Raw genomic sequence first — 20,031 nt, 5'->3', positions numbered from 1 at the left:
CAAAGATCCTAACCCTTTACCACTCTGGTGACAGTTATTAACCACTTACAGACCGGACCATTTTGCTGGTCAAAGACCAGACCACTTTTTGTGATTTGGCACTGCGCCGCTTTAACTGACAATTGCGCGGTCGTGCGACGTGGCTCCCAAACAAAATTGACGTCCTTTTCTTCCCCACAAATGGAGCTTTCTTTTGGTGGTATTTGATCACCCCTGCGGTTTTATTTTTTGCGCTATAAACAAAAATAGAGCGACAATTTTGAAAAAAACGCATTATTTTTAACTTTTTGTTAAAATAAATATCCCCAAAAATATATAAAAAAACTTTTTTTTTCCTCCGTTTAGGCCGATACATATTCTTCTACATATTTTTGGTAAAAAAATCGCAATAAGCGATTGATTGGTTTGCGCAAAAGTTATAGCATTTACAAAATAGGGATAGTTTTATAGCATTTTTATTAATTTTTTATTATTTTTTGTTTTACTAGTAATGGCGGCGATCAGCGATTTTTTTTATTGTGACTGCGACATTGTGGGGGACCCATCGGACATTTTTCACACATTTTTGGGTCCATTGTCATTTATACAGTAATCGCTGCTATATAAATGCAGTGATTCCTGTGTAAATGACACTGGCAGTGAAGGGGTTAACCAGTGGGTGGCAGTGTAGGGGTTAAGTGTTCCTAGGGGTGTGTTACTAACTGTGGGGGGGTTGGGCTTTCATTTAGTGAACACTGATCTCTGCTCCAATCACATCAGCGTCACTAGTTGCTAGGCAGAATGGAGAAATGCTGTTTACACGGCATTTCCTCCATTCAGCCGTCCCGTGAGACAATCGCGGGTATGCCCGCGGCGATCGAGTCTGCGGGTCCCGCGACCGGACTCACGGGCAGGGCGGCATTGAAGATTGGACGTACCTGTACGCCAATATGCCTGCCCGTGCCATTCTGTCGACGTACATCGGCGTGCGCTGGTCGGGAACCGGTTAAAATAATTTAGGTGGTGATGGTAAAATGCAGACATTTTTATATATGCGGATTAATGCCATCTAAAATTTAGTTTACCTGATAGGTCTTGATTATTCTGTGATGAGTCCTCCATTCAAGGAGTGTGTGTTAAAGCTGCACAATTAATCGTTACAAAATAGTGATCTCTATTGCAGAGTTTGCCAATTCTTTCATATAACAAGTGGAGAGACTTATCTGCTCACTCAGCTGTCAAAAGAAAACATCCAGGCAGTCTGCCAAGTTTTTAACATGAAACATTGTAAGGAACTCTTCCTTCTTAGATCAAAGGGAAACTTCTGTGTGTAAAGAAAAAAATCCAGGCAGTCTGCCAAGTTTTTAAACAATGTGTAAATGCAGGAAGTTTCACCACTTAGTCTAAATCTTTTTCTGACACTTATTCCTTAAGTTAAAATCAACAATTTTTTTTCTAGAAAATTACTTGGAACCCCCAAACATTATATATATATTTTAGCAGAGACCCTAGTGAATAAAATGTCAATTGCTGCAATATTTTATATCACACTATTTGCCCAGCGGTCTTTCAAACGCAATATTTTGGGGAAAAAAAAGAAAAAGAAAAGTTAGCCCAATTTTTTATTTTTGTTTGTTTTAATGTGAACGCCGTGAGAATCATGAGAGAATCGTGATCTATCTTCTAAGCAGAAAGAGAGAGAGAGCTGCACAATTGTTACAGAATTGAGATCGTGATTCAATCCCACTCCCGATCTTAATACAGCATTTCCTCGATTCAGTGCAGAGTTCGCTGCTCAAGCCGACAGCTGTCAAAAAAACAAAACAGGCAGCCTGCCAAGTTTCTTACAACTAGGCTTTGGCTGAGATAAAAAGGTAAAAAGGCTACTTTTACACTGGGGCGGGGCTGCATTGGAACAAAAAACACTTTATTGAATTTAAAAAACGAAAGTTAGCCCAATTTGTTTGTATAATGTGAAAGATGTTCTGCTGCGAGAATTGAGAGAATTGCGATCTTTATTCTAAGCAAAAAAAATAGTGAATCTCAGGCAGAATCGTGCAAAGCTAAAAAATACAAATAAATATATTTATAATATAATTAGTCCATGGCAATCTAATTTTGCCATAGCTTGAGATACTGTATGTGTATTTTATAATATATTCTTGAGAATATTTGACATTTAAAACAGTAATTTTCTTGCTAGAAACAATTCATACAAATGATTGTTAATCGGATAATCCAACCACAAAACTTGTGTACGTTTCTGTGAGCAATGCATTGTTCTCTTGTGTCTGGGTTCCCCCATTATTTTTTCTCGCTATCATTTGGCTTTGCGCGGTTACTTTCACACTGGACAGGGGGCGTTGGCAGTAAAGTGCCACTCGTTTTTGTGGCACTTTACTGCTGTTGTAGCGGCGCTTATTGGCCGCTAGCGGGGTGCTTTTAATGGGGAAGGGAAGAGTTAAAAGTGCCTTGCCCCAAAGATGCTGTTTGCAGGACTTCTCTTGATGCTGTATATGGAGTTGGTCTGGCGGCGGAGGCAGGAGGAGGGGGCCAAACCTCAGAGAAACCAGGCCTGCAGCCCCATCTCCCATAAGAGGGGAATGGTACCAGTCAAAAACAGGTACCTGTTCTCACTCCCTTCCCCCCTGAGAGGTGCCAAATGTGGCACCAGAGGGGGGAGGAAACGGATAAGTGGAAGTACCACTTTTGAGTGGAACTCCGCTTTAAGATGTAAAGAGCTCCTGTCATCGGAAGGCTAATGGGAAAGAAAGTATAAGGAGGATAAAAGAGGAGATCAGGAGGAGGTCGGAGAGAGGAAAAAGGGGGGGGAACACAAGGATTAGATGGGATTATGGGAGGGGGGTTTTTAGAAGAGTGGCAAACGGAAGTGGGACTTAAATAGGTGCCTCTGGCCCCCCAACTCATAATCTGTTCCTTGCGTCAAGATAAGCGTCGCAGAAAGGTGACGGTACACAAAGTTGGGAAGGCCCACAATTGGCTACGCATATTCTGCGGTGGTTTAAAGGGGAGCCAGGAGGACCAAAATATTTGTTTATAATCCTTTCAAGTTTGAGTCCTCTAATATTCTAGGAAAATAAACCCTCTCTGCACACCTTGGAGGGATGTGTAGCATTCTATACAGTGCTGGGTAGAACCAGAATTCTGAGGAACTTGTGTAGAATGTAACTTTCATAGTTAATCACAGTTTGTACTGCGACAATAAAATCAGGTTGACATGTTAAAGCAAAATGTATATTAAACTTTCACAGTTTTTCCTGAACCTAGAATTTGTCACACTGATATATCTTTGTCAAAGCTATAATAAGAAAATAATCATTTCATGGTGTATGTTGGCCCATTTGCGTGTTTCATTTTGAAACATTATGTAATGTTTTCCAGGTTGTGCTGTAATAACACTTTCGTGGAACCCAAGGTCAAATATCTCAGAGGAAAAAAAAAAAAGTATATCTATATAGATATATCTCTTTCTGTTCATTTGCCATAGGATGTGGAACTACTTGGTGCTTCCTTGTTGGAGGTGCATGTTATCTTTTCTTCTTCTGACAGTGGAGTTGCTTGATGTGTGAGCCACCAATGGCCAGGCTAGAGCATGGTCATGTGGGTGGTAGGGAAGTCAAGTTATCGTATTTATCGGCGTATAACACACATTAATTTTAAGAGGGACGCTTCAGGGGAAAAAAAAATCTTTTAAGTAAGCAACTTTGAAGCAAAATAAGGGTCAGTGCCCATCTGCAGCCTCCACATTGCCATCAATGCAGCCTGATCAATGCCCTGCAGCAGCCTCGCCATTGCCCATCAATGCAGCAGCCTCGCCATTGCCCATCAATGCAGCAGCCTCGCCATTGCCCATCAATGCAGCAGCCTCGCCATTGCCCATCAATGCAGCAGCCTCGCCATTGCCCATCAATGCAGCAGCCTCGCCATTGCCCATCAATGCAGCAGCCTCGCCATTGCCCATCAATGCAGCAGCCTCACCATTGCCCATCAATGCAGCAGCCTCACCATTGCCATTAGTGCAGTCTGATCAATGCCCATCTGCAGCCTACAGGGGACAGGGAGGGGAGCAGGACAAGTGCCCCCCCCCCCCCCCCCGTCCCCTCCGAGGTAGCTAAAAGTGAAGAATTGGCGTATAACACGCATGCGCTATTTTCACCCTAATTTCATGGTGAAAAAGTGAGTGTTATACGCCAATAAATACAGTAATTGTCTCCAGTGTATGCTCCATCATTGAGTATAAACAGAAACTGATGCACTGTTTTGATGCACTGCCCTGGGATAGTGGGGACATAGCAGCCAGTCTGTGGAACAACAACATGGTGAACCCTACTGATTCAGCACCCAGTCTATGCAGTCTAGATACTGCTTAGGCACCATTAATGCTTCTAAATGTTCCCTACAGCATGGTAAAACTATACCTATTGAGATCAAGTCCACTTTAAAAGGAAAACTACAACCAAAAACGAAATTGTCATATAATGTGTATGTGTATTGTGAATAGCAGTTAACGGTCTGCTCTGTCTACCTTTTTATTGAGACAAGTGCTGTCCACTGCTATTGTGCTGTGTCCAGGAAGCACTGTGTACACCAGCCTAAAGTTGGCTATACAAATACCAAAAGTCGGCCAGTTCAGCAGGAACCAGCCGACTTCTAGTGCATGTGTACTGACTGCTGTCTGTTCAACAGAAGTCGGTCGTTTGAATTTTTTGTTTCTTTCAAACAAATGTTCTGTTTGTGTACCCTGCAGTACTACCTTTTACCCTTGCATGCTTGTTTTTTATGCATATACATGCCAAAGGTCTTCAGCTGCCACAGAACGATTTTGATCTTCTGATGTGTTGCACCTTTGAAGAAAAAGGGGGCTACCATCATGGCCTACAAGCTCTCAATATATTCATTACTATATACTGTATGTCTTAGGTTGGGAGCTCTGTTAGGTTAGAGACCACAATTTGCAGTGTAGCTTCACTTGTATGTGTATTGCTTTCTGTGAACTACCTGCACAAGAACACCTTAGGCCAGCCATACATAGTTCAAATGTCAGCCAGTTCACCAGGAAACGGACAAGATTCAGACTGTTAATGTGCTGAATGTACCAAGTTGATCAATCAACTTGGGTACAAGCAGCCTGTCGGATTCTCTTGTTGTTGCTAGCTATAATCACCATCTTCTCCCAGCGGGGGGGGCGGCTTCCCTCCCCCATGGTTGCAGGAAAGACATTTGCTTAATGTGTGGCCACCTTACAGTGAGGGAAAAAAGTATTTGATCCCCTGCTGATTTTGTATGTTTGCCCACTAACAAAGAAATGATCAGTCTATAATTTTAATGGTAGGTTTATTTCAACAGTGAGAGACAGAAGAACAAAACAAAAAAATCCTGAAAAACACTTTTCAAAAAGTTTATAAATTGATTTGTATTTTAATGAGTGAAATAAGTATTTGACCCCTTCGCAAAACATGACTTGGTACTTGGTGGCAAAACCCTTGTTGGCAATCGGAAGTCAGATGCTTCTTGTAGTTGGCCACCAGGTTTGCACACATCTCAGGAGGGATTTTGTCCCACACCTCTTTGCAGATCCTCTCCAAGTCATTAAGGTTTCAAGGCTGACGTTTGGTAACTTGAACCTTCATCTCCTATCACATATTTTCTATGGGATTAAGGTCTGGAGACTGGCTAGGCCACTCCAGGACCGTAATCTGCTTCTTCTTGAGGCACTTCTTTGTTGCCTTGGCCGTGTGTTTTGGGTTATTGTCATACTGGAATGTTCTGGCTGAGGGAAGAAGGTTCTCATCCAAGGTTTTACAATACATTGGCCCCTCAATGCCGCAAAGTCGGCCTGTACCGTTAGCAGAAAAACACCCCCCAAAGCATAATATTTCCACCTCCCATGTTTGACATTGGTGATGGTATTCTTGGGGTCATAAGCAGTATTCCTCCTCCTCCAAACACGACAAGTTTAGTTGATGCCAAAGAGTTCGATTTCGGTCTCATCTGACCACAACACTTTCACCCAGTTCTCTGAATCATTCAGATGTTCATTAGCAAACTTCAGATGGGCCTGAACATGTGCTTTCTTGAGCAAGGGGACCTTTATAGGTGCAGCAGGATTTCAGTCCTTCATGGCGTAGTGTGTTCCTAATTGTTGTATTGATGACTATGGTCCCAGCTCTTGTCCCTGACATCCTTGGACAGCTCTTTGGTCTTGGCCATGGTGGAGAGATTAGAATCTGATTCCTTCTGTGGACAGGTCTCCTCCTCCCTCCCTCCTCCCTCCTCCCTCCTCCCTCCTCCCTCCCTCCTCCTTCTCCTCCTCCTCCTCCTCCTCCTTCTTCTTCTCCTCCTCCTTCTCCTTCTTCTTCTTCTTCTTCTTCTTCTTCTTCTTCTCCTTCTTCTTCTCCTTCTTCTTCTCCTTCTTCTTCTCCTTCTTCTTCTCCTTCTTCTTCTTCTTCTCCTTCTTCTTCTTCTTCTCCTTCTTCTCCTTCTTCTCCTTCTTCTCCTTCTTCTCCTTCTCCTTCTTCTCCTCCTTCTCCTTCTCCTTCTCCTTCTCCTTCTTCTTCTTCCAAACTGAGACTAGAGGCACTTTAAGCTCATTAGCTGTACAGAAGACACCTGGGAGCCAGAAATCTTGCGTATAGGGTATCAAATACTTATTTCACTCATTAAAATGCAAATCGGTTATTAAACGTATTTTTTTTGCTTATGCCTGTACGCTATACTTATGATGTATACCTGAGTACAGTGGTGTACATTTATTCATTTCTATGGCAGGCTGTAGACTGCACTTAGGCTTCCCAAAGGTGAGAGACGCCAGCATTTACATTGAACGGGTTCAGCCATCCGTGTGCAAGATCCCTTAATTGAGTGGATGTAGTTTTGTAGAGCATTCTTGTAGGGTTGGACTTAACCACACTATGTTGTCGCCTAATGTGTTGTGGCCTAATGCCTCATGCACACTGGGCACCATAAAAATGCCAGCAGTGTTAGTTGTGGAAAGCTGTAGCTGTAGAATGAGTTTTGCAGCTTTTTTTTTTTTTTTTTTTTTGCAAAGCTATACTCCCACAGAAGCTTATGGCTCAAAAACGTCAAATAGCCAAGTTTTTACGCGTTTTTAAACTTTTATCAGAGTTTAGCGTGTTTTTATAGCTGAAAACGCCTCTTAAACCCCACTAGTTCTGGGGTTTTTCCCAGCCAAAAAACATCCCTGCCAAAAAACTGCTAATAGCCTATGTGTGTTTCAACACATACTACATATCATACTGGGGAGATTACTGGTTGCAGAAAAAATGCCTGAAGCCAAAAACAGCAGCTGAATAAGCGTCCAGTGTGCATGAGGCCTAATTGTAATGGAAATGTTCAACCTTTTGAATGGCACCGACAACTGACAGGCTGAATTTTCCACACTGGTCTTTTTATCCAGACGTACTTTACCTTTGACAGCCCCACATTCCGTCTTGGTTTCTGTGATAGCAGTTACACCACTGCTGCCTGCTTTATTTCTGTGGTAGCTTCACCAAATAAAACAGGGCATAACTACTCTCCAAGAATAAGGCTTTATATGTATTATATATTATAATTCATCAATCTGTCATAGTACTGAAATTATGTTCACCACCATCCTTTAAAGTAGAAGTTCAATCAAATCCTAACTGTAGTTAAAGCTACTCCACCCTCATTTTCAGCCTATTCTAATTGTCCTCTACAGGAAAAAATGTCTATTGTTACCTATGCTGAGGAAGCGCCATTCTGGTCACATGATCTCTCCAGCGGCCAGCTTTAGTGAGATCACTGACAATGGATGCATTTCCAATTTGGTGACGTCACCCATAGGCCCACTATGGGGCATCCATTGTCGGCTGTCCCTCTTGTACACTGACAGGTTAGTAAAAATATGCTTAAAATGGCAGTGAGAGCTTCAGGCTTGAAGTTGGCCGAGTCATCAGAGTTTGGCCCTTTGTCAAAATCGCACAAATCCTTATGATTGCCCATTTTTTATACTTCAACACATCAACTTCAGGGACGATATATGCACTCTGCCGCCTAATGTATTCCACCCATCTTCAGATGATTTTGTATTCAGATAATCGATGTTAATCACTTTACCTGTCGGTGGTCATAATGTCATATTGTTATGGCTGATGAATGTGTGTGTGTACACACACACACACACACACACACACACACACACACACACACACACACACACACACTACCCCTTGAAATGTTCCACATTTTGTCAAGTTACAACCAAAAATGAAAATGTATTTTATTGGGATTTTATGTGACCAACACAAAGTGGCACATAATTGTGAAGTAGAAGGAAAATTATACTTTTTTTTTTTTTTTCGCAAAAAAGTATCTAAAAAGTGTGGTGTGCATTTGTATTCCGCCCCCTTTACTTCAGTGGAACCAATTGCCTTCAGAAGTCACATGTCACATAATTAGTAAATAGCGCCCACATGTGTGTAATTTCATCAAAGTATAAATACAGCTTTTCTGTGAAGCCCTCAGAGGTTTGTTAGAAAACCGATGTGAACAAATGGCATCACAAAGGCCAAGGAACACACCAGACAGGTCAAGGATAAAGTTGTGGAGAAGTTTAAAGCGGGGTTAGGTTATATATGCCAAGCTTCAAACATCTCACAGAGCACTGTTCAATCCATCATACGAAAATGGAAAGAGTATGGCACAACTGTAAACCTACCAAGACATGGCCATCCATCTAAACTGACAGGCCGGGCAAGGAGAGCATTAATCAGAAGCAGCCAAGAGTCCCATGGTAACTCTGGAGGAGCTGCAGAGATCCACAGCTCAGGTGGGAGAATCTGTCTAATAGTGCATTCCACAAATCTGGCCTTTATGGAAGACCTGCAAGAGGAAAGCCATTGTTGAAAAAGTCATAGGCGAAGCCATGTGGGGGACACAGCAAACGTGGAAGAAGGTGCTCTGATCAGATGATACGCTATGTGTGGCAGAAAACTAACACTGCACATCACTCTGAACACACTCTCCCCACTGTGAAACATGGTGGTGGCAGCATCATGTTATGGGGATGCTTTTCTTCAGCAGAGACAGGGAAGCTCATCAGAGTTGATGGGAAGATGGATAGAGCCAACTATAGGGCGATCTTAGAAGAAAACCTGTTATAGTCTGCAAAAGACTTGAGACTGGGATGGAGGTTCACCTTCCAGCAGGACAGTGACGCTCAACATACTTTTTTTTTGGTTGTAACATGACAAAATGGGTACTTTTCAAGGGGTATGGATACTTTTTCAAGGCACTGTATACATACATAAACGCACACAAGTTGTTTTTGTTTATTTTTTTTACATTTTTTAATATAAAAAAAGAGAGTAATAAAGGTTACATAAAAGTGGTAATTAGCAGAAGACCCAGAAGTTGGATATAAGCCTTGACAAGCCAGGATTGAACAGAGAATGGTTTGTGATTGAATTACAGAAGAGATACTGGGTGGGCTAAATAAAAACAAGCAGGAACTTTCTAAAAGTGATTGATGGTGAGATTGCTAATCCCACTACAAAGTATTGCCCTTGTGACCCTGTGATGTATGGATCCCAGGTAGCTGTTTGGATCCCAGCTTTAAATCCTTGTTTCTTATTTTTAGCCTATTTATATAGGTACAGCAGATTGTAGATATAGAATCCCTTGTCATGTTTTCCCATTTTTTTTTTCCCCAGTGATAGCAACACTAGCATGTCTCTGTATGAAGTGTTGTTTCCACCCAACATATTTTGGCAATGGTGATAACATTCTATACTTTATTATAGTAAGCTTGTTATTTTATAGTGAAAATGCTCACTTCTGGGGAGATACATTTATTTTTCTGCTCCCCCCTCCCATACCTTATCCAAAAACTAACTGCCCCAATTATTATCCTAAAACTCTGGTCACATGATATGCCAGTTCCCTTATAGTTGCTATTAGTCCTGATCCATCCTAGTGTGACATCATGGTGAAGAGCAGACACAAGACCAATCGGCTAAGCTGCAGAAGGTAGAGAGTGGAATTTACTGGGGTTTGATTTACTAAAGGCAAATAGTCTGTGCACTACAAGTGCAATTGCTCTAGATCTGATGGGAACATGCAAAAAAAATAAAAATAAATGCATTTTTGCTTGCACTTGATTGGATGATGGCAATCAATAGAGCTTTCTCCTCTAGCGCAACTGCCCTTGCAGTAAACGGTATATTTTCCTTTGACGTCTCAGAGACCACAAGTTTGATTTGCCAAAGTTATCCTGTAGCAGCAGATTCACATGAGGTTTTTTTTTTTTTTTTTTTTAAGGAAAATATTGTGTAGCTAGTGTAAGACCTGATATTTTATGTTAAACAGCTGCTTTTTTTAAATTGATATTTGCCATTTGATAGGAAAAAAGTTTGCCCAAAACTGAGCTACACAAAAAAGTAAATGTACATTCCAGTGAAAATTGAGAATGAAACCTTGAAATGAACACATCTTGACATTGCTCTGCTGCTCCAATCCACTCCCCACTCCATTTGTTCTGTAAATATGGTAATCCTATAACATGCTTCTTTTGATACTGAAATCCCCTTCTTGTTTGCCAATTGCAGCTTAAAGGAAAAAAAAGAAAATATCAGCACTAAGAAGTTCCTTATAGGCGCTAATCAGTTTGACTTGCCTAGGAAGCTTGAATGTGATTGGTTGTACAGTACAGGCTTTGAAAGGACATTACTATTGACCCTCTAGAGAGATACTGTTCTTAGTCTATAGATAATTATTCAGATTAAAGCTATCCATAGATAGTTTGAATCTTGGCTGGTTTAGTAGGAACTGGCAAAGATTCAAACCATGTACGGGCAGGCTGAATATACCAAAGTTGATCTATCAACTTGGGTACAACCAGCCTGCCAGATTTTACATGCAATTATTGCTAGCAGCTGTTATTACCACTAGCACTAATCAGTATGTTCTTTTAGAGGGGGCGGTTTACCCCTACCCCTCTCCACACCCCTACCCCTCTCCATAGCCCTCTATTAGCTAATGTTAGAGCTTTTTTTTGCACTTTGAACTTTTTTTTTGGTCCCTTCTGAGTGCTGCTTACTTAGCAGGACGCACATTAACGCTTCTGGACTTTGAGGGGAATACAGTGCCTGCATTTCCCACTCTGGTTTTATGTAATTTCTACACTACAGGCTGACTTTCATCACACAGAGGCTGGTGGGTGGAAACACAGTGCGAGACAGAAAACTCAGGTATTTTAGCCCTGAAAATGTGTTGAATGATCATTTCCCAGCTGGTATAGCTTTTCTAGATACACGCCCACTACTAAATATTAAATGTGCAAACCTTAAAAGCTGCTGACACTATCCCACATGTGTAACTGAAATGATCATAAGCAACTGCACAGCTTAAAACACAAAACAAAACACACCTGATTACAGATATAATGTGCATAAGTGCTGTGAAAATAGATGATCCAATACAATCCTACAAATCAATTTATGTAAAAACAAAAAACAAATCAATATTGAATATATGTTGTGTGTGTGTGTGTGTGTGTGTGTATATATATATATATATATATATATATATATATATATATATATATATATATATATATATATTCCTTAAAATATACAAGTGAAAAAAGTGTCCATACAAAAGTAAAAACAACTTGATCCAGAAGGATAGTGTATCCCACAATTGTATATGTTCCACAGTGGTGCTTATATACTCAAAAGTAGTGCAGATGTATATTACCGCAGGTACTCCCACCCTCCCCTTGGGGTACCATTATGTCACCTGAAGCAGTGCGACCCCCCCCCCCCCCCCACACACACACAAATAAGTAGGGCCACCTGGGAGCAAGGGATGGGGAAGAGATCTGGTGTAGTCCTGGAGAGGCTAAAAAGCTGTATCTGACCCTATGTAGTTGTGGTGGTCGCACTGCTTCAGGTGAGGTTACTCCTGGAGGGTAGGGGGGGATGGCACGCATCTGCATTGATATACATCTGCACTACTTTTGAGGACGATAGGAGTGGAGTGAATATAAGCACCGCTGTGGAATACACAATTGCAGGATACTCTATCATTTTGGATCAAGTTGTTTTTACTTTTGAATGGACACGGTTTTTTCACTTTTATATTTTAGGGACTTATATATTTTTACACGCACACGCACACGCACACGCACACACACACGCAGATGCACTGATATCTGAAACCGATACTTTCAGGCTCAGTTCTTTGAGCTGTCCGTGGGTCTCCCCTGTTGACAGCTAAAGTGCTAAAGAAGTCCGGTAATTGGAACTGTGAAAAAAAAAAAAAGCAGCTGCCAATGTTTATTTACAACTCAACCGTTGAAACACTAAAATTAAAATAAAAAGAAACATTGTTTCTTTTTGTACCTTTCTGTTTCTTCATCTCATCTGCAGATCAAAGAGATGAACAAATATTCCTCTGTTTTACCCCTTATTAACCCTTAATTTACGCTAATCGGCCTCCTTCATTTAATTATTTTCATGCGTTCCTTTTTTTCACATCTATTTTATAAACAATTTAAAACTTTTCGGTTTTGTTTGCTTTGTTAGTGAATATTTTTGCGCATATATATATATTAGCATATATTTACACATTTCATATTGGAAAAAGCGCAAAATTAAAAACAAAAATCAATTTAATTTGTAAATACCTTTTCAATGCTTTGTACCGTTGCTCACAGCTGAAGTGAAAACAAAGCATTTGCGGTAGCCATCGGTAATTGGTATCGGCGAGTACTAAAGAAAAAAGTATCTTTACTCAAAAAAAAAAAAAAAAAGAAAATGGTATTGGTGCATCCCTAATTTGTATGATTTAATTGGATTATCTATTTTCACAGCACTAATGCACATTATATTAGTAATAAGGTGTGTTTTGGATATTATAGCACTGCACATTTGCTTATGATCAAGTATTATAACTTAATTTGCATGGTGGATTTTTTATTTTTTTCTAGATAATCTCTCTAAACCACAGTTGCAGTGTTTCCAGGATTCTGCTAACAGTTAAGTGATTGATTTTCCTTGCTAACTGGAATAGCTTTTAAAGTTGCACAGTGATTTCTCCTTGACCTCCTCAGTCATGAGTTTAGGCTGGTGCCACACAGTTCCTTTCAAGAAATCATATTGTGTTGGTAGAATTGTACTGCCCAGGCTTTCATTCATTGTAATGTCACTGAAGGATAGAGATTCTTGTCATTTGTAAAAGACAGAGATGGAACATTCACAAGTGTGCTGTAAGCCATGGAAATCACTAGGTCTAGACTCGTGAGTTCCCCTCCAAAGAAATAAGAATATCGACGCTTCTGTGCCCTTTAGATGTCAAGTGTGTGTGAAATACTTTGACGCAGTCTGGTAAGTATTCTCATCACCCAGACTGTGGACATGATTCAGAGCTGGTCATGCAGCATAATATTTATATAATATTTGGGGACTGGACAGCAGAATTCGGTAGTTGTTACTATAGGTTTAAAATGTATCTTTAGGCAATAAATATATAGTGGGAAAGGGTTACTCCATCTATTGGATTTTTATTGCAGTCTATCTCCACTAAAGCAATTCACCCCTCTATTTGTAATGGTGGCCACAGTACTAGTGTACTGATGTCAGAGAAAGAAACTGAGCTGAAATCATTTATTTTACAGTTTGAGTATTAGAGTTTAGAGTCCATAGAACAAGAGGTAGGGCAACATCTTCCAAAGGGGGACATGTTCGGTGGACAACTATCTAAGAGGGAACTCCCCCTCAGTATGTTATAGTCTTCATTTTCTGTTGTATCTAAAGCAATAAATAAACTGGCAAGGGTTTTTAATATTTTCTGCTCTCTCCAAAAAAAAAGAGGCGGTATTCATACACTATAACTTACAGAACTGTCTCATTGTCTCTAGGTCGCACTTAGCAGAAGAGGGTGGACACAGGACTTTGGCATATTTCAGTCATGTTGGGGATTCTAGGTATGCTTTGTGAGCCAGTGGTTGCACGTTGGAGCCAACATAAATGTGTGCTGAATGCATCGGTAGAAATTTTCTACTGGTCAGTTATATTCTTGCATACACAGTCAGAACTGGTTCTCTTTAAGTGTAGGAAGACAGGCCAAATACTAAGGCTAAAAACTGGCAGTTCTGGGTGCCCACAGAAAACAAAGTAGAGATGATATGCTGGAAAAATGGGAAGGCTAGAAAGTATCTCTAATGGAGGCCTTTCAGATCCAAAATCAGCCCCATTTTGGTTTTGGAACAGTGAAAAGGTTGGAATTAAAATTTGGAATCCTTTCCGCAGTTGGAACAATAGCAATCACTACTTGGTTCAAAGAGGGGCATAAAGAGCTACTAGCCTGTGCAGAGACGTAGGCAATTTGAACAATACAGAATTTGTTGGAAGTAGAGCACGAATTTCTATTTTGTAGACCCTGGAGACCACGGGCTTTACCCATGCATCTGAGTTGCTTGCTAACAAGGTATCCATAACGTCTAACAGATGTCCCCCATGTTATGCTAAAAATGACTTGTTTGGGGGCTTAAGGTTTTCTATTGATTTTGGTCCTGACTTGGGTCTGACTAGGAGTTGGTGGCCTGGAGTAAAAAAAAAAAAAAGGAACCCCTTTTAGTTTCGGGGCAGGAGGATTGGCATTACAGCTATAGCAGGTTGCACAGCTGGACCCGCTAGCTAAAATAACACTTTGAAAAGGGTTTTCAGATATTTGTTAACAGGGTTCTTGAACTCTGTGGCATCCTCAACAGGAACAGTTAATGTTTTGTTTGTGTCGTGGGGATAGCCCATATCTTAACAAGTCTCATCAATTGGATATTTGTCAGAAAAATGTTTGGAGGAGTCTTCATATAGAACTGGCTTGAGTAAGAGTGGACAGGAAATATTTTGATAGTCTTTAGGGAGTCCAGACTAGTAATGACACATCTTGGCTGTTCATCTTTAAAGTGGTTCACACTTCATCAATAAAAACCCAATAATCTGGCATCTTTGAAGCAATATCAGTTGCTTGTAGCTCCTCAGGAACTAATCATCCAGAACAAAGTCATGAGATTCCTCATACTACAGCCCATCTGTAGTAGAATGGCTCCGAGGCCATTTCAGTGGCAGGAATGCCGAAAGACTCTGGAGGTGTAGGCATTGAGTCAACCAATATGACTGTAATTTATGTCCATAAAATCTAGTAAACTCCTCCTTGGGTAACGTTGGGCAAGAGGCCACACTGGATGGAGCCAGGGGGAATTGGGCCATCTGAGAAGAGCGTGATCTGGGCTATCTGTGTCAGGTCCCTGAGGGGACGGTTAGTAGATTGTGAGCTGAAGAATGCCAACACCATAGAACTGATCTTCTTTCATTTGAAATGTTAGACTGAGGCTACTTAAAACACCAAGAGAACCTTGGGTACGCAGACCTGCTGCTGAGAGCATTAGAGGTCAATAGCCAGGCAGCAGCAAGAACTAAATGACGTGTAAACCATGCATCCCTTAACATTAGAGCTGTGGCGGGAAGATCCACAGGCGAAGCTCAGTACCTGTAACTCAGTCTAGGTCTAGCTTTCACCCTGCCCTTGGACATACTAGTTTGAGACTGGGTTACACCAGATGTTCTGCCATGGTTCTGGACCTATAAAGAGCTCTGCAGCTAACTAACTTGATACACAAGTCTGGGCGCAGTGCCAGAAGGTGACATTGCAGGGGGCCTTTGTCCTGGTGGGGCCCAGGACCGGCCTCAAGGCATATTTGTGGATTGGCTGTTTTGAATTGCTTCAAAAGGAGCTCATCTCGGCAACGTTACCTTAAAGTCTTGATTGAAGAAAAAAATATTTTTGTTGCATTCCATGTACAGTATTTGTTTTTAGCGTAGTTACAATGGTCCAGCTTGGACCAATGTAAATGTGCATATTGCATACTTTGCTGATCCTTGTGAAGAATCACTGTAGCAGCTGTTGTATAGTATGCATAGGAGGTTGCCCTAGTTAAACTTTTCTCAGTAGAGAAAATACATCCCATTGAAGCATAATGGGAGTGGGAGGGGTTGTACTTGGCTGGCCAAAGGCCAGGGGTACTAGCAAAACACTGAGACATGATGGGTATGGGAGGGGTTGTACCTGGCTAGCCAAAGGCTTTTTTTTTTTGCCAGTGTCCAATTCCTCCTGAAGGTGTCAGTATACCCTTACTGTCTATGAATTTCTACTAATCCCAGGATCACATGATTGAAGACCTTTTATACTTCAGAATTCTTATTTCAAACTCAGAACTTTTATGTTAGGCTGTTTTCCCATCAGCCTTCAAATTGTGATTTGTTTATCACAGGCATGCAGTATATGGCCTATACAGAAGCTCATATGCAAGAGTGTATTTACTGTACATGCTTCTCATTAATAGAGGTCATACTATACAGGGGGTCCCCGACTTACGAACGCCCGACTTACGAACCACTCCTACTTTCGAACAGGGCACTGTGGGGACCCTCTGCGCAGATCACCTGCCGTTCTGCGCAAGCGGCCAGACGAGCCTTGGGAAATGTCAGAAATATCCGTAATTTGCTGCGCATGCGCTGAACGGCATTCGACGGGAACATCGGAAATGCCTGTAATTGTCATTCTGCGCATGCGCGGCCGACTTACGAACATTTCCGAATTACAAACAGGAGGAAAATTTCCTAACGAGGGACCCCCTGTATGTAACTTACACAAAAAAGCATATCATTTTTCTACGTGTTCTGTGAAAGCCAGATAATAAAGCTCTAGCATTGCTGCATTCTTTAATGGCACAATATGACATGTTTATATCTATCTCTGAAAAGTCTACTTGACTTGTTATCAAGAGGAAACCACATTTTTTTATCAAACATGTTTCATTATCTCAGCGGTATGAAACCTCTCCATAGTCATAACATCCAGTTACTGTGTCGTCTCACATCTAGGAAATGTCTTATCGGACATGAACTGTCTTGTTCAGAAGAGACAATATATGCTTTATATATCAAGTTATTTATATCCCCACTCACACAACTTTTAACAGGTGGTTCTCAGTATTGGTGAAGAAAACAATTAGTAGTATCTTTCATTATTACTACTTAAAGCTCATCTCCAGCACAAATCCCTTTTTTAAAACGTGGCATATGAGCGCAGACCTTGCATGATGGTGACATTCTTTTGTAGCTATGTTTCTTCTCTCTTCACAATCTCCAAGCAAAGTCTGTTGGCACAGAGTTGGGACTTTAGAAACTTTCTGGTGAGATGCGTCATCCCTTCTGCTTTCTGTGCACTGGGTGACTAGACTTCATGCCCACACTTGGTTTGCCATTAGGCAGCTCTGATGTCATCACACATCCACCTCTCTGCCACCCTCCCAGCAATGTTTGCACACAAGGACTTTTGTGAGTTGTAGTTCTACCGAGTGTCCTACATGCACAGGTTGTGATGTATATGCAGAGTATGCTCCAGAACACTCCTGCTGATCACAAGCATTAATTAATTAACAAGAGTCCAGGGTATCAGCTGCTGTAAATAGCTTTAAGTGATACCAAATGTTGTTTAAAAAACATAAAAAAAAAAAAATGTTATACCTGCTCTGTGCAATAGTTTTACACAGAGCAGCCTCTTCTTTTTTTGGTCCCTCACCGGAGCTTCTGCCTCAGCCCTCCCCCCTGCTGAGTGCACCCAGCAGCAAGCCTCTTCCTATAAGTAGCACTCAGGCAAGCTCGCTCCCGAGCCATGCTCCTGTGAATGGACATGGTCAGCCTCTCTCTTCTTTGGCTCACTGGCTGTGATTGACAGCAGCAGAAGCCAATGGCTCCCTCTTATTTGTGGGCCAATGAGGAGAGAGAGAAACCTGGGAGAGCCGATGCTCTCATAAACATCGCTGGATCAGGATGGGGCACAGGTAGTATAAGAGGGGGCTGGGGGGAGCTTTCACACTGGAGTGGTGCGCTGGTAGGATGCTCAAAGTCCTGCTAGCACATCTTTTGGAGTGGTGAAGGCTAAACCATTCCTGCCCATTGAAATCAATGTTAGCAGCGCTTTGCGGTGGTTTTTAACCCTTTCTCAGCCACTAGCAGGGGTTAAATCCACCCCGCTAGTGGCTGAATATCGCTGGTAAAGCAGCGCTAAAAATAACGCCGCCGCCGCCCCCACCCCAGTGTGAAAGGGGCCTTACCTTTTAACAATGCTCCCAACTGCTCAGACATACATGCTGTTCTCATAGCTCACATTGCCAGCATGATGGATTTGACATCTTCCATTCGGGTTTATGAGGTGAAGAAGAAAAACAAAGCGAGACATGGCTCACTGGCATTAACAATGATCTGGTGACAACATCAAGACCTTGTTGCTTTGCTATAAAATGTTCAGATTGAAGCTGGAGGCTTGTAAAATCAAGAAAACATTTGATTAAATTGTCTGTCTTCCAATACAATTCCTGTCATTGCTGCTGAAACAAGAAACAATCTGCTTGGAGCTCCAAATGCTGCACTGGGATTTGCTGCTGGAAGAGAAGAAGCAAGAAAATAGTCTGTGATCGGAGTTAGAGTAGACAACACATGCCAGTCTTACCTCTGTACATGACATTGCAAAGGTAATGAAACCTGTATAAAATGTTTCTGCGTCTTTGAGATTCTTTATTTATGCTCTTCACAACAATCTCTGCTGTTAGTCATACCAGCATACGCCAGCGCCACTTTTAGGTGGAACATCCCCTGTGCGCTGCAAACTCCAGGCAGCTAATAAAAATCAGTCACAGAATTTCTTGTGCTCTCCAGATATCCAGAATCTTTTCTGTGCTAAAGGCACAGTCTGATCAGTTTTTTCTCTCTAATGTAACACCTTACAACCAGATTTTTCAGGCTTATTTTAGTGGATGGGGCTGCAGATACTTGATACCCGAATGACTTATTGTACATCCTTTGTCTCACAAAGTAGCAGAACTAGAACCAGAAATCTCAACAGGCTGCATTTACATAGGGTGAGACTGAAGGCCTCATAAGATAAGAATATTGACAATTATAAGGATTAAGCAAGAGGAGCCACTATGGATGCATGAGACCAATCATGTGATGAAAATTCTCTAAGTCAGTGTAAATGTAAAACTGCCATGTCTAACGAAGGTTTACCTTTGGCTTTATTAGAAAACTGTCTGTGACTTCCCTCACAGATGTATTAAAGAGGAAGTAAACCCTGCATCGCATAGTAGTCCATTATGTGTCACTTACCTGACACAGGAGACAGCGAAGTCACCGCTGTCCCCATGTGTACGGAGCCTCCATCTTCTTGGTAGGTCTCGCTGCTCCTGCGCTTTCATTCGACGAAGCCGCGATGATGTCACTCCCACGCATGGTAGCAGCCACTCACAGCATATTGCCATTTGACAGTTTTGGCAAATATCTCCTAAACCGTGCAGGTTTAGGAGATATTTCTTGGACCTACAGGTAAGCCTTAATCTAGGCTTACCTGTAGGTCAAAGTGGTTTGTAAGGGTTTACAACCACTTTAAAGCTGAACTCCAAGTAAATGCCTAAATACACAATAAATATACAGGAGTAGTAGAGGATTTGTATGTCTGTCCACCCAGTCTCAAAATTGAAGCTGGGTACACATTATAAGAAAATTCCATACAATTGTTTTGATTTTCGTATAATGTGTATAAAACTTTTGAAATCCGATTCACACTTTCCAAATAAAAATTTCCGAAGGGACAAACTCCCAAACTTTTCTTGTACGTGAACGTTCTGATTTTAGTTAAATGTGTGCGGTTTTTGTACAGTTTTGGTGCGAGCAAAATTGGATGCGAAAGACACTGCATGATCAGAAACCATAAGCAACAAAAAAAAAAAGCTTTTTGTATGAGAATTTTTGTACAATTAGTACCATCCTGGGTTTAGACTTGCTGCAAAAAAACGAACAATCGTTCTCCCAACTTTCCTATAGTGTGTACCCAGTTTATCAAAAGCTCTGTTGTGTAGGCCAGATAATTTTTATTGTTTCCTATTGCACTTGAGTAACAGATCTTCTCACTCCCCCAACCTGTCAA

General features: G+C 41.4%; 1 protein-coding gene across 2 annotated transcripts in view; it reads left to right on the top strand.

The window, feature by feature from the left end:
- NDUFS4 (NADH:ubiquinone oxidoreductase subunit S4) overlaps positions 1-20,031 on the top strand; it is a 207,779-nt gene that overhangs the window by 133,018 nt on the left and 54,730 nt on the right. Inside the window, exon 3 of one of the 2 annotated variants that reach the window (XM_077462752.1) lies at positions 12,974-13,021. The exons of the other annotated variant lie outside the window; for it this stretch is intronic. Coding sequence (XP_077318878.1) covers positions 12,974-13,021 — 48 coding nt within the window. The remainder of the gene's footprint in view (positions 1-12,973; positions 13,022-20,031) is intronic. 2 annotated transcript variants of the gene reach the window in all.

This window comes from Lithobates pipiens, unplaced genomic scaffold, assembly GCF_037356315.1.
Source record: "Lithobates pipiens isolate NorthernLeopardFrog02 unplaced genomic scaffold, aLitPip1_a1.2 Scaffold_3, whole genome shotgun sequence".
In the NCBI taxonomy this organism is placed as follows: Eukaryota; Metazoa; Chordata; class Amphibia; order Anura; family Ranidae; genus Lithobates; species Lithobates pipiens.
Note: the sequence above shows the minus strand (reverse complement) of the source record. Positions and strands in the feature narration are given on the sequence as shown.